This window comes from Arvicola amphibius, chromosome X (assembly GCF_903992535.2).
Source record: "Arvicola amphibius chromosome X, mArvAmp1.2, whole genome shotgun sequence".
NCBI classification, from domain to species: domain Eukaryota; kingdom Metazoa; phylum Chordata; class Mammalia; order Rodentia; family Cricetidae; genus Arvicola; species Arvicola amphibius.
This window is the reverse complement of record NC_052065.1, coordinates 110,939,312-110,959,560: the sequence shown is the minus strand read 5'-3', so window position 1 is coordinate 110,959,560 and position 20,249 is coordinate 110,939,312. Positions and strand designations below refer to the sequence as shown.

At 46.1% G+C, this 20,249-nt stretch overlaps 1 protein-coding gene across 4 annotated transcripts in view; it reads right to left on the bottom strand.

Moving 5' to 3' along the window:
• The window catches only part of Septin6 (septin 6), a 74,419-nt gene extending 62,233 nt beyond the window's left edge, over positions 1–12,186 (bottom strand). For all 4 annotated transcript variants that reach the window (XM_038316216.1, XM_038316217.1, XM_038316215.1 and 1 more), the window contains exon 1: positions 12,006–12,186. In XM_038316216.1, the coding sequence (XP_038172144.1) occupies positions 12,006–12,035 (30 nt within the window). In that variant the 5' untranslated portion in view covers positions 12,036–12,186. The remainder of the gene's footprint in view (positions 1–12,005) is intronic.
• Between the last annotated feature and the right edge of the window lie 8,063 nt (positions 12,187–20,249).

Genomic DNA, 20,249 nt, shown 5'->3' with positions numbered 1-20,249 from the left:
TTCCTTTCTGCTTTTAAAGCACAGAGTAAAAGCTGGAAGTTTACCGCCGCTGGTGCTCAGCGCTCGCTCGACAAGGCAAAGAGCCTTAAGAGCCAATATGCTCTCTCCAGGGAGCCTCCTACGTAGCAGGCTTCAAAATTGGGACAGACTCAGAGTTGAGGTTTCCTGAGCCATATTTTATCATCTCTTTCTGTCTCCAAATTCAGCATTTTGAGACTTCAAGTGCTCTGAAGTCCAAGGAATTCTCAATCTAAAGATAGCAGGGGTGGGGGGGGGGGGGGGGGGGGGGGGGTGGGGGATAGCACCTTACCTTTAAATTTCACTTCACCATGAAAGAATTGCCAGACACGGGGCCCAGGATGTAGTTCTGTTGGTAGCCTAGCACACACAAACCCTAGGTTTAACTCCTAACGCCACAAAAAATGGGGTATGGTGGCAGACAACTCTCATGCCCAGTTTCTACAACTAAGCCATACTCCCATCCCCAGTTCCTGCCCCCTTTGAGTCTCAAGTCAGGTCAGTTGACTTTAACCAGCATTTTTTTTTCTCAAGGTGTGTGGACGTCAGCCTGCCAGTTCGATCCCATTGGAGACATATCCTTCCCCCTACTTTCTTGTTCTTTCCATCAGTCAGGCATCTGCAGACAGAATGAGCTTTACAACAATTCCTGCACGTGGGGCTGGCGAGATGGCCCAGTGGTTAGGAGCACTTGCTGGTCCTGTAGAGGCTTGCTTCCCTACACTCACCACGGTTCCTAACTCCAGTTTCTGGCCTCTGAGGGCACCAGGCACACACATGGGGAGCATACAAATTTGCAGGCAAAACTCTGATCACATAGAATAAATCTAAAAAAAAAAATTAAATATTACATGGATCATGGCATTCCCTGCTCAAAACACCCCAAATTCCCTAAGCTCATTGCTTGTAAAGTAAAGGTTATGGGGCTCTTTACATTGCTGTGGAAGATAATGGTAGGCATGTGGTAGGTGTTTGGTAAATTTTCACTTGGGGGCAGGGTCTCAAGTAGCCCATGCTTGTCTTAAACTCCATATATTGCAAAGAAGCCTTACTTACACTGTTGATCTTTCTGCCTCTACTTCCCAAATGCTTACATTAGTAGAAATTACTAGAAAACATAGAAATTAACAGGAAGAAAATAAAAATCATCTATCATATTCTCATTCTCCCAAGATGAGCAATACGTGCACATACCTCCTGCCAGTCGCTACACCTTTATTTAGCAAAGCGGGGTTACTGTTACCTGTTCTTTTGCACAATCTGACTTAATGCCCTGACACGCAGTGCAGATGTTTTCTTGAGTAATTAGGTATACTTATAAATCATTAATTTCATTAGGACAGCATATTTGTAAAGATCCATTTTATTTTCAAAGATGTGCACTTGTGTGTGTCTGTTTATGGGTATGTGCACATGAATGCAGGTGCCCGCAGAGACAAGAAGAAGGAGTTGAATCCCTTGAAGCCAGAGTTACAGGCAAGTGTGACCCATCTGATGTGGGTGTTGGGAATCAAATGCAGATCCTCTGCAAGAGTGGTATGGATATGAGCTTTTAACCACGGAGCCATCTCTCTGGGCCTCAAACCACTATTTTATTGGCCATGTAGTATACCCATGAAGGAATCTGCCACCTATCCCTAATATAACTTCTACTGCTGGACATTTAGTGTTACCTCCAGATTTTCTACATAAAGAACAACAACAAAACAAAATAAACAACAGTTTAATTTTGTAGGGTTGCAAATGTCTCTATTTCCTAAAGTTGAAGCCTGCTGGACCAAAAGGTTCATATATTTTTTTTACATCTCCTTGCTTGTTTGTTTGTGAAAGCACACGTGCCACAGTACTGGTGTGGAGGTCAAGAAACAATGAGCAAGAGTCGGCTGTATCCTTCTATGTGGGTCTTTGGGGCCAAACTCAGGTTTTCAGGCTTGGTAGCAGGTACCTTTAACCCCCTGAGCCATCTTGCTGGCTCCAAAGGCTCAGACATTTTAAACACTGGTAGATCACTTGGCAGAGGACAGTACTAATGTGTGTTTCTACCACTACTGTGTATATGTTTGTGTACCCATGAAGCATCATGGGCTTTTATCTACTGTGAACTGATTCCTTGGAAAATGGTATCACATTCTTTAATCTGCATTTTATGGATGACAGTAAACATGTTAAAGGCTTTCAACTGTGTATGTGCATTGTGTATGTAAATCATCTAAATTAAAGGTATTTAAGGCTGAGAGAAACTTTAGGAGTGACAGATGTCAAATTGGATGTGCTGTCTGAGAGGTAGTAGAGGGAGGGGAAAGCTAAAGATTGAATATTGGAAACACCCACAGAACACGGGAAGGTAAAGGGGATTTTACCAAAAGGGGTAAATATTCAGAAAAGTAAAAGATGACCCGCTTCCTGTCATCTGAGGCAAAAAATAAAATACTAAGAATTACAGAGAAGTAATGACAGATTTGCATTTAGTGATGTCACCGGTGACTTGGGGTGTTTATTTCTTTTGTGTCTTTTACCCAGTGCCCACTCTACCTAAATAAACTAAAGAACGTGGAGTCTTTGGACATGGGATCTGTTTGATGTGTTTTTCTTGCTATTTACTAGGTTGAAGGAGTCAGATTTTCATCTCAGTCTCTGTGGTTAAGAAAGCATCCAAAAACATCGGCACAGTTTTTGATTTAGGAAGTTCTGCCTGGAGGGTACCTGTCTTGCTTTGATCTTACATCAAGATCATCCCTGTTCAGAGAAAAATATGTGGATGCAAATTATAGACAGAAGAGTGGGCTAATTGTTCACTGACCCCAAGACAAGCCCTCGAAGTGTCTTTCCTTCTCTCCTACAGCACCGCTGCTGCCTTTATCTCTTTAGTCCTTCTCCTTAAGGTGGTATAATTAATTGAGATCCTAATTACTCTGATTGCAGTTAATTGAATGTTCACTTGACTACAGTGTGCGGAAGAGGAGATGGAAGTAGAAACCTGGCCCAGCACATCTAACCCTGAAGCCTTACCTTGCTATCCTGACTAGCAGGTAGCACCGTGTTTATGACCGCGAATCACTAAAATCATCGATCTACCATAGCCACACAACCACCTCTGTTTAGTGGAATTCCACACAGTCGTACAAAGATTTCTGTACGAGGAAATACATTAAAACATTGTTTACGGGAATGAAAAACTAGAAACTCCTTAAATGCTGGACAACTGAAAAATAAATTATCAACACGCATAGTCGGGACCAATCTCTAGCCAGAATACAGCAAGTCCATACGTACTGATGTGAATACTTGCAAGACATAGAATAAGATGGAAAACAGTAGCTGTGGGACGCTATGCATAATGAGTCCCTGTACGTACAAAAGGTCTGTGTATGTATGTGTATGACGAGACCTAGACAGATGCATGAAAAGACACCAAACCAAAAGATACCAATAGTTACCTCAGGGACAGGAAATAGAAACCAAGGGCCTGATCAGAGGTGTAGTCAGCTTTGGTAGTGTTTGATTCTTTTCTAAACAGATGGACTCACGTTACCTGCCATAATTTATGGATATTTTTAATAAGAAAAGGAAAGCACTTGCTCATTCGGCTTCAGAGTAGGGTAATTAGGATATAGAGTCTGTGAGGCGCTGAAGGAAGGCAAAATGAATAGGTGCTCCTGAGAACTGAGAGAGCCCCACTTCCCTCCTCCCAATTCCATTTCCTGTTTGCTCCTCCTCTGCAGTCACCTGTGGTTTTCAAATACGTTATACCGCATTTTGTAGCAGAGGCAGAAACACTGCTCTTGTTCTCTTCCGCCTTCTCCCAAGGACACACCAATTTCAGTTTTTAATTGCATATTCATACAGTACCTATTACGAACAATGAGTTATGGCGCTTCCAGCTGTGTATCTTTCTCCTGTTGCCGTTCTTTGGGAAAGTAATGAGTCCCAGGAACACTCAATAGGAGGACAGCTGTCCTCCACTGCCCACTGCCTCTCCAACATCCAGGGCAGAGAAAGCAAGTGGGCCCACCTGTGTCAGCAGAGAGTTTCCTGTCTCTGTTCAAACCCAAGGTAGCTAAGGATGGGGCGGAAACGCCTGGGACTCATGACCTGTGACTTGGCTTTCCCTTAACTTTCTCCTCTGGTCTTCTGCGCACAAATGGGATTCTCAACAGCCTCTTTGACCCCTTAGTGGCAGCCCCGTCCTTCAGCCTTCTCTCACTCCGTCATTCTGGCACTGCTCAAGTGCCGGTCCCCTAGACTTTCAATGACATATGATGGAATATTAAGCAACTAATGAAAATATATCCTAAGAGTGCTTAATAATATGAGGAAATATTTTCCAAAAACTGTTACATAAAGCAAAACAACAACAACAACAAAAAACAAAACCCTTACATACATGGGAGCATCCCAGTGAGCAGTGTTGACAGGTTACTTTGGTGGTAGTCTTTCTGTTGTCCTTTTTTTTCTAGAATAGGCATACTTTAGTTTTATAATCTGGAAAAAATGTTTTGTTTTGAAAAAAGACTCGATGATGATACATTCCTATGCAGGAAAGTGGCCTCAGATATTTTAGAAAAATGTTCAACTTCAACCAGAAAATGCTTCACACACAGAGATAATCAGCAAGTTTGGTTAAGTAAAGCCTTTAGCATCTGGGCAATTTTATTATATATAAGACATTTGTTTTTACCAGCAATACAATAAATTCGTATTATCTTATTACCACATACAATGCATAACTTACTATTAAACAGTACAGCATAATTATAGAGGCGTGTAAGCCAGAAGGAAAATCCTAAGTCCTGAAGCATGTCAGAAGTCCTGCTAAAACCCCATTTGTAGCCTTCGATGTTGACAAAGGAATGGACAGTACTATACCATCAGCCTTGAGAGCCACAGAAGACCAATAAGGGCCAAAATTTTAACAAGAAAAAAATGAAAACGAGAATAGCCAAGACATCAGATGCCAGGAGTGTTCATGGGCTGATGGAGCAGGACTTAAGAAAAGCCTATTGCTATAATGTCCTGAGCTGGGAGAGAAATTTAGGGAGCATTCTAAAGAAGAACAAGGCTTGCCAAAGCTTCAGTGGGGAAGCCGTTTAGGAGACCTCGGGGAAACACAAAGGAGGCCATCTTTACTATACAAGGATGAAAGCGGATGGATGAAGCTGATTTTAATACCAAAGATAAATTCCAAAGTGGCTTCTCGTTCTATAAAAGGATTCATAGCAGGACTCCATTAACTAGCCAGCTCCCCTAGTGCATTTGAAGTGGGAGTCCACGGACAAACATTGGGTTGTCGTGTGTCTTTTATAAAAAGTCAACAGCTCTATATACCTCTGCAGACAGGCAATGTTCAAATGGGTGTTTCTAGTTCACTTGCAGAGACCCTGCTGAGCTAAAAGCATAGGTTCCTTCTCCAAAACTCTTTCCTCACTCAGCTTGAGGCTGAAGGAGGGAAGGGGTGGAGCTCAGCTCTGCCACCTCATTCAGAAGCAGAAGCAGAAGCAGACAAGGACATGACAGAATTGAGCCTGGAGAGCAAGGAGACATAAGGACAGCACAGCTTGAGAGCTGGAAACTCCCTTAAAGATCACCTAACCCAAGGCCTTTTTTTGCAAAGGGAGAAATGGAGACCTCGGAGTGGGGGAAGGGACTCGTCCCCGAGTCATTCAGTGATTTAGAGGCAGAGAATGATGCGAGGATCCAGGCAGACTGCTTCTCTCAGCTGGAAAAGCTGACTTAAATACCAGATGTATTTCTTCCTGCTGCTAAAATTCCAGGCCATGAGGCTCCTGGCTTGATGCAGGTAGGAGTGAGAAGGATAAGGAAAATGAACTGGAAGCTCGTGGGCTTGCTGCCATAGTTCTGGCCAGCAGAAGGCAACCAAGGCAACCAATGCTCTTGAGGTCTGGGCTCCAGCTCTCGACTCTCTTCTCTTCCCCCTACTTTTCTCTCCCCTTTCCTTCTCTCTTTTCTGACTCCAGCCTGATCCTAGGCTTGGCCAGCTGCCCAGCTCCACTCAAGAGCCCCAGAGCTAATGAGTCTACCTAACTCAACAAGCCATTGTCTAGGTAAAATATCTCTACTTCAGGCCAGGGGTGACCCCTGCTCTGGGTGGGTCAACGTTCCCACAAAAGCCACACATTTTTCCTTCAAGCCAGGCAGTTTGAACAGTTTTCTAGGTGTTCTGGTCATTGTTACCTCCAATCTGGGTTTTTGGTTTTTTGTTTTTTTTTTTTTTTTTTTTTTTTTTGGAAAGAAAAGGTTTACCCATAGGCCTCTGGGTGAATGCCCAACTACCCTCTGGGGAGCCTGAACTTGCCTCTGCCTCCATCTGGTCTCGTTTAATGGGGATCTGGAAAAAAAAGCAGCTCTTGCTTCTGCGCCAGTGTTCAGAGCTGGGGGCCTCTTCTGTGAGAGGAAACTGAACACCACCTTGCACCTCATCAGGGCTGAGAGGAGAGCTCTGCTCCTGTTACCCCAGGGTCCTCGTTAGGGCTTCCAGAGAGTCCTGGCAGGGATAACCGGAACCCTGAGGCTTGTCCCTGAGACTTGTCCCTGAGACAGCCTGGAAATCTTTCCCTGGTCACAGGAATGACCCAACTCCAGGGCCAGCTGAGAGCCTGCTGCATAATTCAGCAGATGGTGATGGCTGTCCCTAGTGGGGAGACTCTGGAGGAAAGGAGAAGCTGGAGGAGAGGAGAAGCTGGAGGAGAGGCGAGGAGAACGTTAGTTCTCACTCTCCTGAGCATGTGGCCTCCTTCCTGTATGCAGGCAGCCCAGAAACCCACGGTTTCAAATCCCTGCAGCAGAAGCAGCCTCCTGCCAAACCGAGGAGGAAGGGGTCTGTGTTTCTAATTTATTCTGTACCCCCTCCAGTTGTTACTTAAAATAATCCATCATTACATGGCTGGTGGCTCCAAGATTTTTATTTAAAGCAATATGGAAAGAGAGAGAGAGAGAAAAAAAAAAGAAAACCCACACAACCCGTGACTGTGCTATCTTGGATTTAAGCTGAGAATCTTTTTAACATCAGAGAGTCTCCACATCACTCAAGTCTGCTTTTCTCTGACCGCTTTGGGGATGTTGGCGGATTCAAGGAGAAGAGGGGGAAATGAGGACGTGGCAGAATTTTTATTTCTTAGAAACACCTTGGAAAGGCAGTACCTTTAAAGAGAGAGTCTGTGTAATCTGGTGGGTGGTTCATTGTTTATCCACTGATCAGCAATAACACTTTGGATTAAGTCTCTTGCTTGCTGCAGGTATAACATGAAGAGATCAGGAAGTTGTTGGGGGAAGAAAATCAAACAGATGGAAGCATTTCCAGAGAGCTAAGCGTGTTACATCTAGGCAAGGGTTTCTTCTTTTTGCTTCCTCCCCGTTCCTCGTCCCTCCCTTCCCCATCCCCTTTTCTTCTTTCCATGGATTTCATGTGTAGTTTCAATGCACATACGAATAAGGGCTTTCTCGACTGTCCCTGTTAGTATGAAGGCATGTGAAGGCATGGCTTTGACAATCTGGAAATCTCAGCAAGTCTGCAAACCAGGGCCATTTAATTTTATAATAGTGCTTCCCCCCCCCCCAAAAGACAAACTTTTGTAATTAGTTTTGTTCATGTTAAAGCAATGGGATTGTTGCCTTACAGAACACAAGGTGTAGGACCATATTAGTAACGAAGCCAGCAATTAATAGCATATTTATATCAGCCACTCCACAAAGGAAATGCAATGCATCTGACTGCAGATCAAATTCTCATTGCATTCTACAGACCTGTTAGTCTACAGTAATGAAGTTTTGTAATAAATACACCACCGACACATTTCCTGCATTTGAAATGTCAAGAGGAAACCCGGCTCATTCCTGCCTCATCTGGCAGCTCTGAGAAGGGGCAGAGGTCCTCCGTGCCTTGGTCACCACTACATCCCCAGCACTTGGCACAGGACCTGGCCAGAATCAGTTCCTGGTCAATAAATGCTGAAGAATGAATGAAAACAGCAGTGGGTGAGTTGACAAAGGAATTGTCCCCAAGCAAGTGGCAGAAGTGTGATCTCACCCATCTTCACACCTACCCTTTTCCTATCCAGAACCCCTCAGGAAGTCTCTCCTCTTGCTTCCAGCCTTCATCCATAGCTGAATTAGGTCCCCTATAATGACTTCTCATGGCAGGCAGTGGCTCTCCTCTTTAGCACTTAGGATAATGATAATTAAATAGGGATTTAAAAAACTTTATTATTATGTAAGTGTGTGTGTACGCAGGATGCGTGTGGGGATTTGCAGGCCATGGCATGTGTGCGGAGGTCACAGGGTTGTATTGAGTCTCAAAATCACCTGAAATGTCAGCCTTCCGTGGTAAGTGGTTTTTGTTTCATTTTGGGTTTTTGCCCACTGAGCCCTCTCAGCCCTACATAAAGACATGTGTCTGCCTTCACCATTGGACTGGGAACTCCATTAAAGGACGAGGTCTTACACAGTTGGCGCTGTACACTCCTTTCATATTTTTTTACACACAGGGTCTTACTATGTAGCTCTGGCTGTCTTGGAACTCGATCTGTAGATCAGGCTAGCCTCAGACTCACAGAGATGCACCTGCCTCTGTCTCTCAAGTTCTGAATTAAAGGTCTGAGCCACTACACCCAGCTCCTCTAATGTTTCTAACAAATCTTAAACAGCTGGGAAACTGTATAATAAATTACCCCCTATTCCCTTGACTTGGAATCAATAGTTTTTCATTATTTGGGGCCATATAAACTTAAGTCAGCACTATAGCCTCAGGTAACTCTATGGGGTTTGGTTTTCTTTTTCTGGAGTACAATTATTACTTTTAGGGATTAAGGAAGAGCGTCAAGAGGGAAACCACGAGGTAACTGTTATCCAAAGCACCCCAGGCAGAAGTTCCAGACTAACCTCGGTTGACAGGTGAAAGTCTGTCTCAAAACAACTTTTGATTTTGGATAACAGTTGCGGATAACTGTTACTCCAATTGTAAGGCCGGAATGCAGAAGCAGGCTTCTCCTCAATGGCAGGTGGTAACTTGAGGACAGCTCCTCCAGGCCAGTCCTGGCAAAGATAACTCTTGTAGTCCTTACAAGCTCTTTCATTAGAGGCAATGGCTTAATGGACCTTAACTGGAAAAGGCAGCGCTGTCCACATTGTGGGTGGGATTTGTTCAAGTCAGACTCAACCGCGCTCTATTTTGGAAAGCACAGTCCTCACAGTCTGAACGGAAAATGCCATACTGAATGAAAGCTAGTAGATAGAGATTTCGGGGACGGTGCTGTGCCTTCCTAGATCACCCTGGACGAGTCAGTCATGCAGCCTCTCTAAATACAGAGCAATGGCAGTCCAAGTCCCCTCACAGGTGAAAGCACCCCAAGGCTCTTCTACTACTTCTTGAATTCTATCAGTATCCACAGTTTGCATCTCCAACTGGGCTGAAAGTTGGAAAGTTATGAACCATAGCTGCTACTTTTTTGATATGGTTGATAAGGGCTGGCCACAGTGTTGTGCACATCAGTCAAACAGGTATTCATAGCAATGATGGAGAAATAGTGTTGTCACCCAGAATCCTTTGTGGTGTTCATTCAGATGGGATGCACCTGAGTTAGGAACTTCCAAGATGCATGCACACCCAAACGTAAGCCCTACACAATAACTCCTATGCCATTTGCCTAATGATATTCGGCCACAGTGATCCTCCAGTGACTCTGTGAAGACACCCAGACATACACAGCAAGACACTACTCCCATGGCATCATGCCTCCGAGTCTACTAAGAACTTCTCAGCTTGCCACAGGTAGCCTGGCTCTCTAGTTGTCTCTTCCCCAGTCCTGGATGCATATTCCTTTGAAGAAACCAAAAGCAAGCAGCCACTCAAAGTCTCTTGAGTTAATTCCAGCCTCCCCTGGTGAATTACAACCTCTTGCAGACTCAGGAAAGCAGAGAGAGAAATGACACATAAATAAGAGCTTCACTGGCTTGGGGGAGGGAGGCATGGAGAGTGACGTCAGTCTTCCCCAAAACTCATTTATCATGATAACAAAGTCTCAAGTGCTTGGGCCTCTTCCGAATTTGCCATACAATTATATTTTTTCCGTATACAGTGTGGTAAGGCCAGCCTGAGAAAACTGGAACCACCCAAAGCAAATCAAGAGATCCTAAGCCACCCCTTACTGCACCTCCATTTGCAAAACAAAGGTGATCTCTAGGTGCCCACAGTGAAGCAGCAGGGGCCTTGCAATCCTAATCCAGGAAAGGGAAAGTGGGGAGGGCAGGCCGATGCAAATTCATTATGACAAGAAAAAAAAAATCACTAGTGTCATTTGCCGAGGGGGGGGGTGTCACTAAGGATAGAGCAAGTGTAATCCTGGAAATGGATTCATCTCCTCAAAACCTACGGCATCTTTAAAATGCAGATAAGAAAATTGCCCTGGTTGTCCTCAAAATATTGCAATATTACAATCTCTCCAATTCCAGCACCATCAAGAACTGTCTCGCATCTGCCTCTGCCCTTCACATCATGCCTGCACGATGAGCTGGCTCTGCGCTGGGCTGTACAAGGGCTAGAGAAGGTCTCAAATAAATGCCCCTGACCTTCCAAAGTCAGACAGAAAATGTCTTTATCTGTAGAGAAAATGCTATCAGATTCTGGATTCGGGTTTAGAAAACAAATCAATTGCAATTATACCAAATACCTCGAGGCTGCTTCCTACTCCCGCTTTTCTACTGACATCGTCACATTCACAGCCAGGTCTCTAAGGAAATGTGAGGTTACAAGGTTATCATTTTTCATCCAGTAGCTTTTGGGGTAGTGGGCTATGCCTGCCCTACTATTCGGCCATCATTCTGCTTCAGCTTATGGGCTTGCTGGAATGTGAATCAGAAAAACTTAGATGTTCCACGAATGGAAACATCTTTTGTAACCAAAACTTCTGCATCTAAAAACGAAACAAAACATGGAGTCTCCAGGTTCTTTTGGATATGACTTCTCTGCACATCCCAGGGCTGGAAACACTTTATAGTTTTTTTAAAATGATTTTTTTTCCCCCAGAGTTGGTGCCACCAAAAGAGAGGGAACACTACTTCTGCAGGTCTCATGCTATTTTCCTCAGTCTCTACAGAAAGATGTCAGCTCCAACAGGTTTGAGCACACAAGCCCATGCACACTGAATCCAAGACCGACCCTCAGAGAACCACTCGGAAACGTGCCAAAATACACAGCCAGCCACCTACGGGCCGGGTGAAGTGCACCCCCCCACTTCCACAGACGCACAAATTGGACCCTGCGGGACTCAGCACAAGTGGACACAGAGGCATTTGGACGCAGAAACACACACCATAGGTGAGCACAGAGAAACGGGCCGACTCCTTCAGGGTCACATAACCCTGCCACGGGGAAGGCGGAAGGCGTCCATGCACATATATGAGCACACACTGATACACAGACGCAGTCACATATGTAATGCATATGGAGAAACCCTACTCCAGTCATTCATCTCCCCGCCCCCTCACCACACTCAACCTTTGGTCCCAGGCTACCCCCAGCTCCGCAACCCTCTTTCTGAGCAAGTTGAAGTCCCAGCAGACAGCTGTGCTCAGAGGTGCCGCCAAACTAAGGGGACAGAGACCCGAGGGCTCGGTACTCATGCGGCCATTCATTCGGCAACGCCCCAGCAGCGGGGCCACAGCTGCCCTGCCGCAAGGGAGGTGGAGGCTCTCACTGCAGCTCTCTCCCGCTATGCAAGTTCAGCTGCCCGCCAGTAGGCTTTGCCAATTGCCCCCCACCCTCCTGCCACCACAAGTCTCCAGGACGTGCTAGGGACAGAGGGGACTGAGCTGCTGACCCCAGGGCAAAAGTCCCGCCTTGCCTCTGGTTCTGGATGCTACCCTACTGCCCTCCTCGTGGTAGTTGTGGTGGCTGTGGCCAAGTCTGCTCAACCGTCCCAAGCCCCCCACCTCACCTCCCAGGCTGGGGGCTGGTACCCAAGCCCTGCACTCACCACCTGGCGAGCTATATCGGCCGCTGCCATCGCTCCTTCGTCCGCCAGGGCTGCTACGGGTGCCTCCGCAACGGGAGCTGCTGCACAGGAAACAGAGGAGCTCCACCGACAAAGAGAAAGTGTTACACTTCGGGCGCGACCAAGTCTGGTGGGGGGAGGTGCCAGGGAGGGGCCCCCTCACCGCTGCTCCAACCCCAACCTCTTCTCTATCGCCCACCCCCTCGGAGTAGGGTGTGGGGAGGGGACGGATTGGCCGCGCTACCTTCCCTTAGGGCAAGCCCAGTTCCAGTTCTCTCTGCAACCCCAGCCTCGGCCTCCGTGAAGGGGGCGGGGGTTCCCCTCGGTGACCACGTCCTCCGCCCCCCCTCCCTGCCGCTACTGGGCTCCGTGGTACGTCCCGACCTCTGCTGAATTGTCACACACACACACACACACACACACACACACACACACACACACACCCCTGTTCTCCCTTATATCCCTGAGCCCCCAGACTCGAGGCTGGAAGGGAGTCCTGGCCCTTCCCCCGCTCTGCTCCCAGGCTGAGATCTGCAGTCCTCCCCCTCTCTTTTCCCAGTCCCCATAACCTTTCATGCTCCCCACTGAGAACCCCAGGTACTTGGATGGGGGCACTGGCCTCTGGAGTCTCAATGCTTCACTGTAGTCCATCCTAACTAACCAAGTTATCTTTTTGGCCCGGGAAGGTTGGGGCGGGGTGTGGGGCAGCAGGGCAGGGGTTGCAGCACCTGCAGCGCCACCACATTCAAGCTTAGAAATGGAGCTTTAATGGGGGAGCCGCACTGCAGCCCCACAACTGAGCAATTGCTTGTGGAGGACGGCTGTCTTTCCTGTCCTGAGGTTCCCAAGCCTCGGTCGCAGGAGGCTGTAATTTCCGTGGAGCCTGGCTCCCCACTACTGTACCTAATAAGAACTGACCTCACTGGTTCCCCTCTGGTCCCTGCCCTCAGTGTGAGCAGGGTAAACAGGGAGGCAGAGCATTCAACCTTCTAGGGTAGGGAGCCAGAAGGGAGTCTCAGGGTGGGAGCTGGAGGTGTCTAGCTTTATTGAACCAGATGGAGTTACAGGAGGGGTATTCTGTCCAGCTCCAATTGCTCCTCAATCCTGATTCAGCCTAGGACCACATGACCTACCTGGCACAGAGCACATAACTTACAGAACTAGAACTATGCCTAGCTGCTCCCCTTTTCCTTAGAGCCAGCTGTGATTGCCAGCACGTTTTCCTACCTTCCCAGACCTGAAGTCCACCGCTCCCCTTCTCTCTGTCTTGGGATGGCCTCTTTGATGGCTCCCTGTGATTGATGAACTTGGCATGATATGGTTTGTCAGAGGCCCAAGAGGGACACATTATTCCTCAAAATCATAGGATCTTAGGTCTCTCTCTTGAGAAGTCAGCAAAAAGAGAGAGAGAGAGATAACCTAGGAAAGGGATCTCACATCACACAAAGGCCAAACCTAGAAAATATGGGGAGAAAGGAGGCAGGGAACCAATGTAACCACAAAAGAACTCCCTGGTCCTTCATTCTGCCTGGGAGTGAATTCTTCTCACGTCCTCTCGGGGAACTCTTTATGTCACTTACACACCTTGACGACAAGGGCTCTATGAAACGTGTTCCCAGTGCCTAATGTGCTATTCCATTCAGTGATTCCAGAGCAGAGGAGAGAGGCATACAGAGAAGGTGGTAGGAGGGGCAGCCATGAAGAATTAAGTATTCAGCAGGGAGGTGACTGTTGTACTCCATCATTATTCTAGAGACAAAAGAGAGTGGGTCAAAGAGAAGGGCCTGTCACAATCAGAGACACACAGGGTGGGTGACAGGAACAAGGAAGAGGAACAGCTGTAGTTCCTGAGACCCTCAGGAACATTTGGGGAACGGTTAGGCCCTGGAATAGTTACAGCACAAACACATAAAACCAAGTCTAAAATTGAGGAACTGCTTTAAGGCTTGGGCCTCAACCCGATGGGGGTGGGGAATCAGAAGTCTTGGCTGCTTCCAGGCTAGGCCTCCAGTAGGTAGTCCTTAAGTCTTTTCTGAGAAAGGCTGGAGTGTCGCAGATGCACACGACAAAGGCCCAGGCCACGCTCTGTTTTAGGCAGCACTGCCTTCCCCTACGGCGAGCCCAGTTCCAGTTCTCTCGGCAACCCCAGCCTCGGCCACCTCTATGAAGAAGGCGGGGCTCCCCTTGGTGACCAAGTCCTCTGCCCCTCCCCTCCCCGCTTCTACTGGGCTCTGTAAGAGCTGCTGCCAGGATGGTTGAGCAGGAGGCCAAAATAGGATTATGGGGCTCCCTGGGAGTCCTACCGGCCTCTAACCCAACACACACCCCACATACTATCTAGCTCACAGCACTGGGGACACTTCAGCACAGATACCTTGGTGAGCTAAGCATGTGTCACACTCAGCTTCCTGTCCCCAGAGGCTATCAGAGCCCTAACAAGGTCTCTCTACAGTCCTGGACCTCCCAGCCTGGGATAGTGTGTAATTCAAGTCTCCTGTAATGCCTTTGTTCCTTACTTACTTACCTGCTGTCCATCTCTACAAAGAACACTCAGTACTCCAGAGCTTTGGGAACTGCTGGAGCCTCCCAGTTCTTGGTGCTGGTCACCTTATAAGGCACAGGACAGGCAGAAAGGCTGAAAGGAGATAGCAGAGGGTCTCAGTAATTTTGTTCCTCTTCTCCTTCTTTCATGATAGGAAAAAGAACTTCAGGGGATACGATTTTTAAAAAAAAAAAAAAAACAGAGGTTAGGGGAAGAGAATGGCCATGCAATTGATCGGTAGACCACTTGCTTGGAATACAGGAAGCCTTGAATCTGGTTCCCAGCAGCATGCATCTCAACTATGCTATAATCCTAGCCTGCCTGTGCTCTCTGCACTCCAGAAGTGGAAGCAAGGCTATTCTAGCTGGTTAGTCTAGCGGGGAAGCAAGGCTATTCTAGCTACAAGTTAAGTTCAAGGCTAGCTTGGCCTAAGTGAGATTCTGTCTTAATTTTTTTAAAAGAAGAAGGAGAAGGAGGAGGAGGAAGAGGAAGAGGGGGAGACTTTATGAAGAGGAATTTCTGGACTCGTAAACACTACCACGAACATATGTGCATATCTAATGGGGCATCTTTGTGGCACCCTGGCTACCAAGGCCCCACACAGCATCTGGCAGGTGCTTAGTCAATGGTTGCTGAGTGAAGAAATTAACAAACGTGGAAATGAGTTATTCTCATATTTCTACTTTCCTTAAGGAAGCTGAAGCAAGCCACAACTTCCTTAGGGTCAGCAGGTGACTGTTAATGTCTGTGAAGCCACAGTCTTCTGCCTGAGAGGGGAAATGGCTCTCCTGCTAGGTAGGAATGGCTCCTAATTGGAGCCGACATTTACAGTCAAGTGTTACAGAGATCACTGTGACGGATGAGGTGGGGTGCTAATACCGGATAGGATGTGGGGGTGGGGGGAGCACATAACCATGACATGCAGCCAAAAGCTCAGGAAACGCCATTATCCTGAAATTATCCTGAAACTGAGGCTTTATGAGAGGAGAAAATGAAAGCCAGCAGAATTGGTCTCAGGTAAGTAGAAAAGCATTCAGAATGATCTAAGATCAGGAAGTTGGAGAAGGAAGCAAAAACAAAGTGATCAAGACAGCACCAACTGCATTAGAAAATCAGTTAAAAGCTGGAAGCCAAGCAGTGGTGGCGCACGCCTTTGATCTGATTAGGAGGCAGAGGCAGTCAGGTCTCTTATGAGTTCAAGGCTCGCCTGGTCTACATAGTGAGTTCTAGGACAGCCAGGGTTACACAGAGAAAGCCTATCTGGAAAAGCAAAAACGAAGAAGTTAGGCATGGTGGTACACGTCTTTAATTCTAGCACTCAGGAGGCAGAGATAGGTGAATATGTGTTTGAGGCCAGCCTAAGATTCTGTCTCTTTTGGAAGAAACAAAGAGAAATTGCGGGGGCGGGGGGAGAAGTTAAGAGGCTGAGTCAGGATGAACTAAGGATTCCTTTGTACATTATCGCCTGCTACTCCTGGTTTTAGATCACTGGCTCTCAATATGTGACCTTTGTCCAACAGCCTCCGAGCTGTCTGGTAAGTTATAAGGAATGCAGTCTGGGACTTAGAATGTAGGTCAGTTGGTAGAGTGCTTGCATAGCAAACACAAAGCCCTGGGTTCTAGTCCCCAGCAAAAAAAAAAAAAAAAAAAAAAAAAAAAAAAAAAAAAAAAAAAAAAAAAAAAAAAACAGGCATGGTGGCTTGCGCTTGTAAGTCCCAGCACTTGGAAGGTGGAGGCAGGAGGATCAGAAGTTCAAAATCATCATCAGCTACATAATGAGTTCAAGGCCAGCCTGTGTTACAGCGCACCCTATCCCAGATCATAATAAGAATATAAATAAGAATAAGAGGGCCTGCAAAGATGGCTCGGCAGATAAAGGAAGGCTCCTTGAATTCTGAGCCCAATCCTAGGATCCACATAGTAGAAGAAGGGAACCAAGTGCTGAATTTTGTCCTCTGACCTATACACACACACACACCACAGCATGAAGAGACTACACTACACACACACACACACACACACACACACACACACACACACACACACAAACACACACATCCCTTTTCAAGAAGGATACTATAAATAAGGAAAACAGATTGATAGACTCACAGATAGAGGCTAATGACCCGAGTTTGATTCCTGAATTCCGTGAGCTCATAAGAGAGAACGGACTCCGGAGTTGGCCTCTGACCTCCACAGGTGTGCCATGGCACAAACATATCTGCACACGCACATGCAGTAATATAAAAAGAACGGAAGGAAGGAAGGAGTCCAGATAGTGGGTATAGCTCGGTGTTAGCACGCAGGAGGCCCTGGGTTTTATTCTCAGTGCTGCAAAGAAAATAAAAAATAGATAAAGAGAGGAAGAGCGCATTTAAGAAACTGCAGATCTCAGGCAGAAAGGGTGGGACAAGGAGCCAATGATTACAGAGACTGCAAGATGAGATGGGACCAGGTCTGGAAGAGCGGTATTGGTGGCAGCAAATTGCTTGGGCTTTTTGCTCAGGCTGCGCTGTCTAAGGACACTGCCCAGTCAGTATCTGAAATTGTGGCTGGCACAAATGGGATGCTCATTGAGCAAATGAAAAAAAAAAGTTAATGGGTAGCATTTTCTCTTTTTTTTAAATTTTTTAAACCGTAAATCTTCCCTAAATCTTTGACAGATGTTCCTGCTCATCAGCCAGCAAGCAACAAAATGAACGAATGAGTAGCGAATGAATATTAAAGAGGCAATTCCACCACCGATCATGCTTAATTCAACAGTTTATATTTTGATGGGCATCTGGGCTTGTGGCTATGATTTCATACTGCACACACATCATGTAGGCCTATTTCCCGCTCACAGACGTCCCCAACAGTTCTAGAAAGGACACCATGGTATCCCAATGCGGTGTCACCGGAGTCTGTTGGAGACATGGTCCCTTAGATGGTGAGTTGTTGTTGAGGTGTGGAAGTGACAGGAACCCATTTGCAATTTGAAAAGGTCACTCCGCCTTCACTAGGGAGAAAATTTGGAGCAGAGAGTGATGGATGGAAGCACTTAGTGCTCCCGAGAAGAGTGACAGGTCTCAGGATGCTATTTGCTGTGGTTGGTGCCATCCAAAACCTTCGGCTGGAAATGCTTGTCCGTTTGGGAGGTATTGAGAAAGTAGGTGTAAATGCAATCCCAGCACAGTGTTTAGAGGTGGGGCCTTGAGGAAGGGATTAGGATTAGATGAGATCATGAATGCGAAGCCCCTACGACCATGAACATTTTAAGAATGTAAAATAATTATAACATTGAATTTTTTAAATCTTTATTTTTATGGATGTGTATGTAACTGTGTGAGTGTATGCCACATGGGTACAGATGTCCTCAGAGGCCAGAAGAGTGTTGGATCCCCTGGAACTGGAGTTACAGGCTGTAAAAGTGAATACTGGAATCTGAACTCAGGCCCTCTGATGAGCAGCAAGTGCTCTTTACTGTTGAGCCATCTCTCCATCCTGACCATGAAATTCTGACCCTCCTGTCTCTACTTAAATGCTGGGGTTATGAGCACGAACCACCTTTCTTTCTCTCTTTTCTTTTCTTTTCTTTTCTTTCTTTCTTTCTTTCTTTCTTTCTTTCTTTCTTTTGAAACAGGGGTTCTCTGTAGCTTTGTTTTTTTAAATAATTTATTTAACTTTATTTTATGTGGATTGGTGTGAAGGTATCAGATCCCCAGAAACTGGGGTTACAGACAGTTGTTAGCTGTCATGTGGGTGCTGGGAATTGAACATGGGTCTTCTGAAAGAACAGCCAATGCTCTTAACCGCTGAGCCATCTCTCCAGCCCCTTCTAACATGTACATAGGCTGTGGGTTCAATCTCCAACACTGCTCCCCAAAAGTTATGGTGTGTTATTATATAGCAGAGTTATTATAAATAATAATAGTAATAATAATGTACTATAATTTCACAAAGATAAAAAAATTGTTTTGGATTTTCTCACCATAATTGAATGATAGACAGTTGATATATATACATGTTATATATTTCATATATAAAATATTTTATATATGTATACATTTATATATATAATGTTTACCTGAATTTAAACAATGTAAACATGTATCAAAACATCATGGCACCCCATTACTATAGTTAGATCTTAACTGCCCCCTAAAGGCCAATATGTTAAAGACTTGGTTCCCAACTGGGTTCCATTGAGAAGTGGTGGAAAATTCAAGAATCAGAGCCTCTTTAGAAATCATTATGTTATGGGGGCATGCTCTCTAAGGGGATTGTAGGATTGAAGTCTCACCTTTTACTCGCCCCTCCCCGGCTCTCTATTAGGTGAGCAATTTTTCTGTATCTTGCACGGGCCTTAAAACAATAGATCAACTGATCATGGACCACAATGTCAATCCCCAGAACCCACATGGCTAAGGAGAGATCAGATTCCTGCCAGTTGTCCTTTGACGTCTACATATGCACTGTGGCATGCTCATGCCCACTCCCCACAAGTAAATAACTAAAAATTTCACATAAGTAAATAAAGGAACAAAAGCAAGAACAAACAAACAAGCAAAAAAAAATGAGCTATTTTGCATCTCTCGGGAGTAGAGAATACTGGAGGAAGGGGTTAGAGACTGATAGAACTTGGTCAGTAGTTTAGTTATCTGTGTATAAGGCTCCATGAAAGAAGTGATGTCTGAGCTGAGATCTGAAAATTCCATAGGAGTCTGCGAGAAGAGCAGTGGGGACAGTCCAGGTAAAAGCAATGTATGTGTGAAGTCTGTGCTCAAGAAAACAGAAAGAAGCCAGCACTTGGGAGGCAGAGGCAGGCAAATCTCTGTGAGTTCAAGCACAGGCTGGTCTATAGAGTGAGTTGCAGGACAGCCAGGGCTACAAAGAGAAACCCTGTCTTGAACCATCACCAACCAGAAAGGAAAAAAGAAAGTAAGAGAGGGAGGGAGGGAAGAAAAAAAAGAAAACAAAGAATTGGAGCTGGGCTGGGACTGAAAGGTAGAGTTGATGGTGTTCACAGGGCCTTGAGTGGCTGTAGCCTAAAACAAGGCCATGCAGGGCTCAAAGCCATTGCATTGTTTCCATCCTGAAAGGCTAAGGGAGCTGAGGCTTATACTCAATGATGAGAAAGTCCTTGCCTAACGCTCCTGAGATCTTGGGTCCAATGCCTAGAACTGACTCCCCTCCCCGCCAAAAAAAAAACCTCTCTGAAAGCAACAGGAAGCCTACTAGGGTGAGGAGGACCTACATCTGGAGCGTGATGTGACAGCAGCCATGTTTTGAACGACCTTGGCTTCCAGGTGGGGAGGGCTAAAGAGAAGAGGACTACAAGCAGGAAGGTGTGTTTGAAGGCTACTGCGGCAGTCTAGCTGAGTGATCATGGAGGCATGCACAGCATGGTGGGCATGGAGAACACATTTGGAAGACATTTAGGAAGTAAAATTGGCCCAGGTTTGGTGATTTGGAGAGTCAGGAAGACAGATGCCAACCTAGGGACTCCTGTTCCACTGGAGCAAGTAGGAAGTTACAGTTCCGAGGGGGGTAGAAATATGCAAAGCATTGGTGTATACATGGAATTGAATCCCATGTGAATGGGGGAAATTACCTAGGGGGAGAATAGGGAAGACTGCAGACTAAATTCCAGAAAATACCATTACTTCCAAGTGGAACGGGGGCTGAGCTGGTACAGCGCTGGC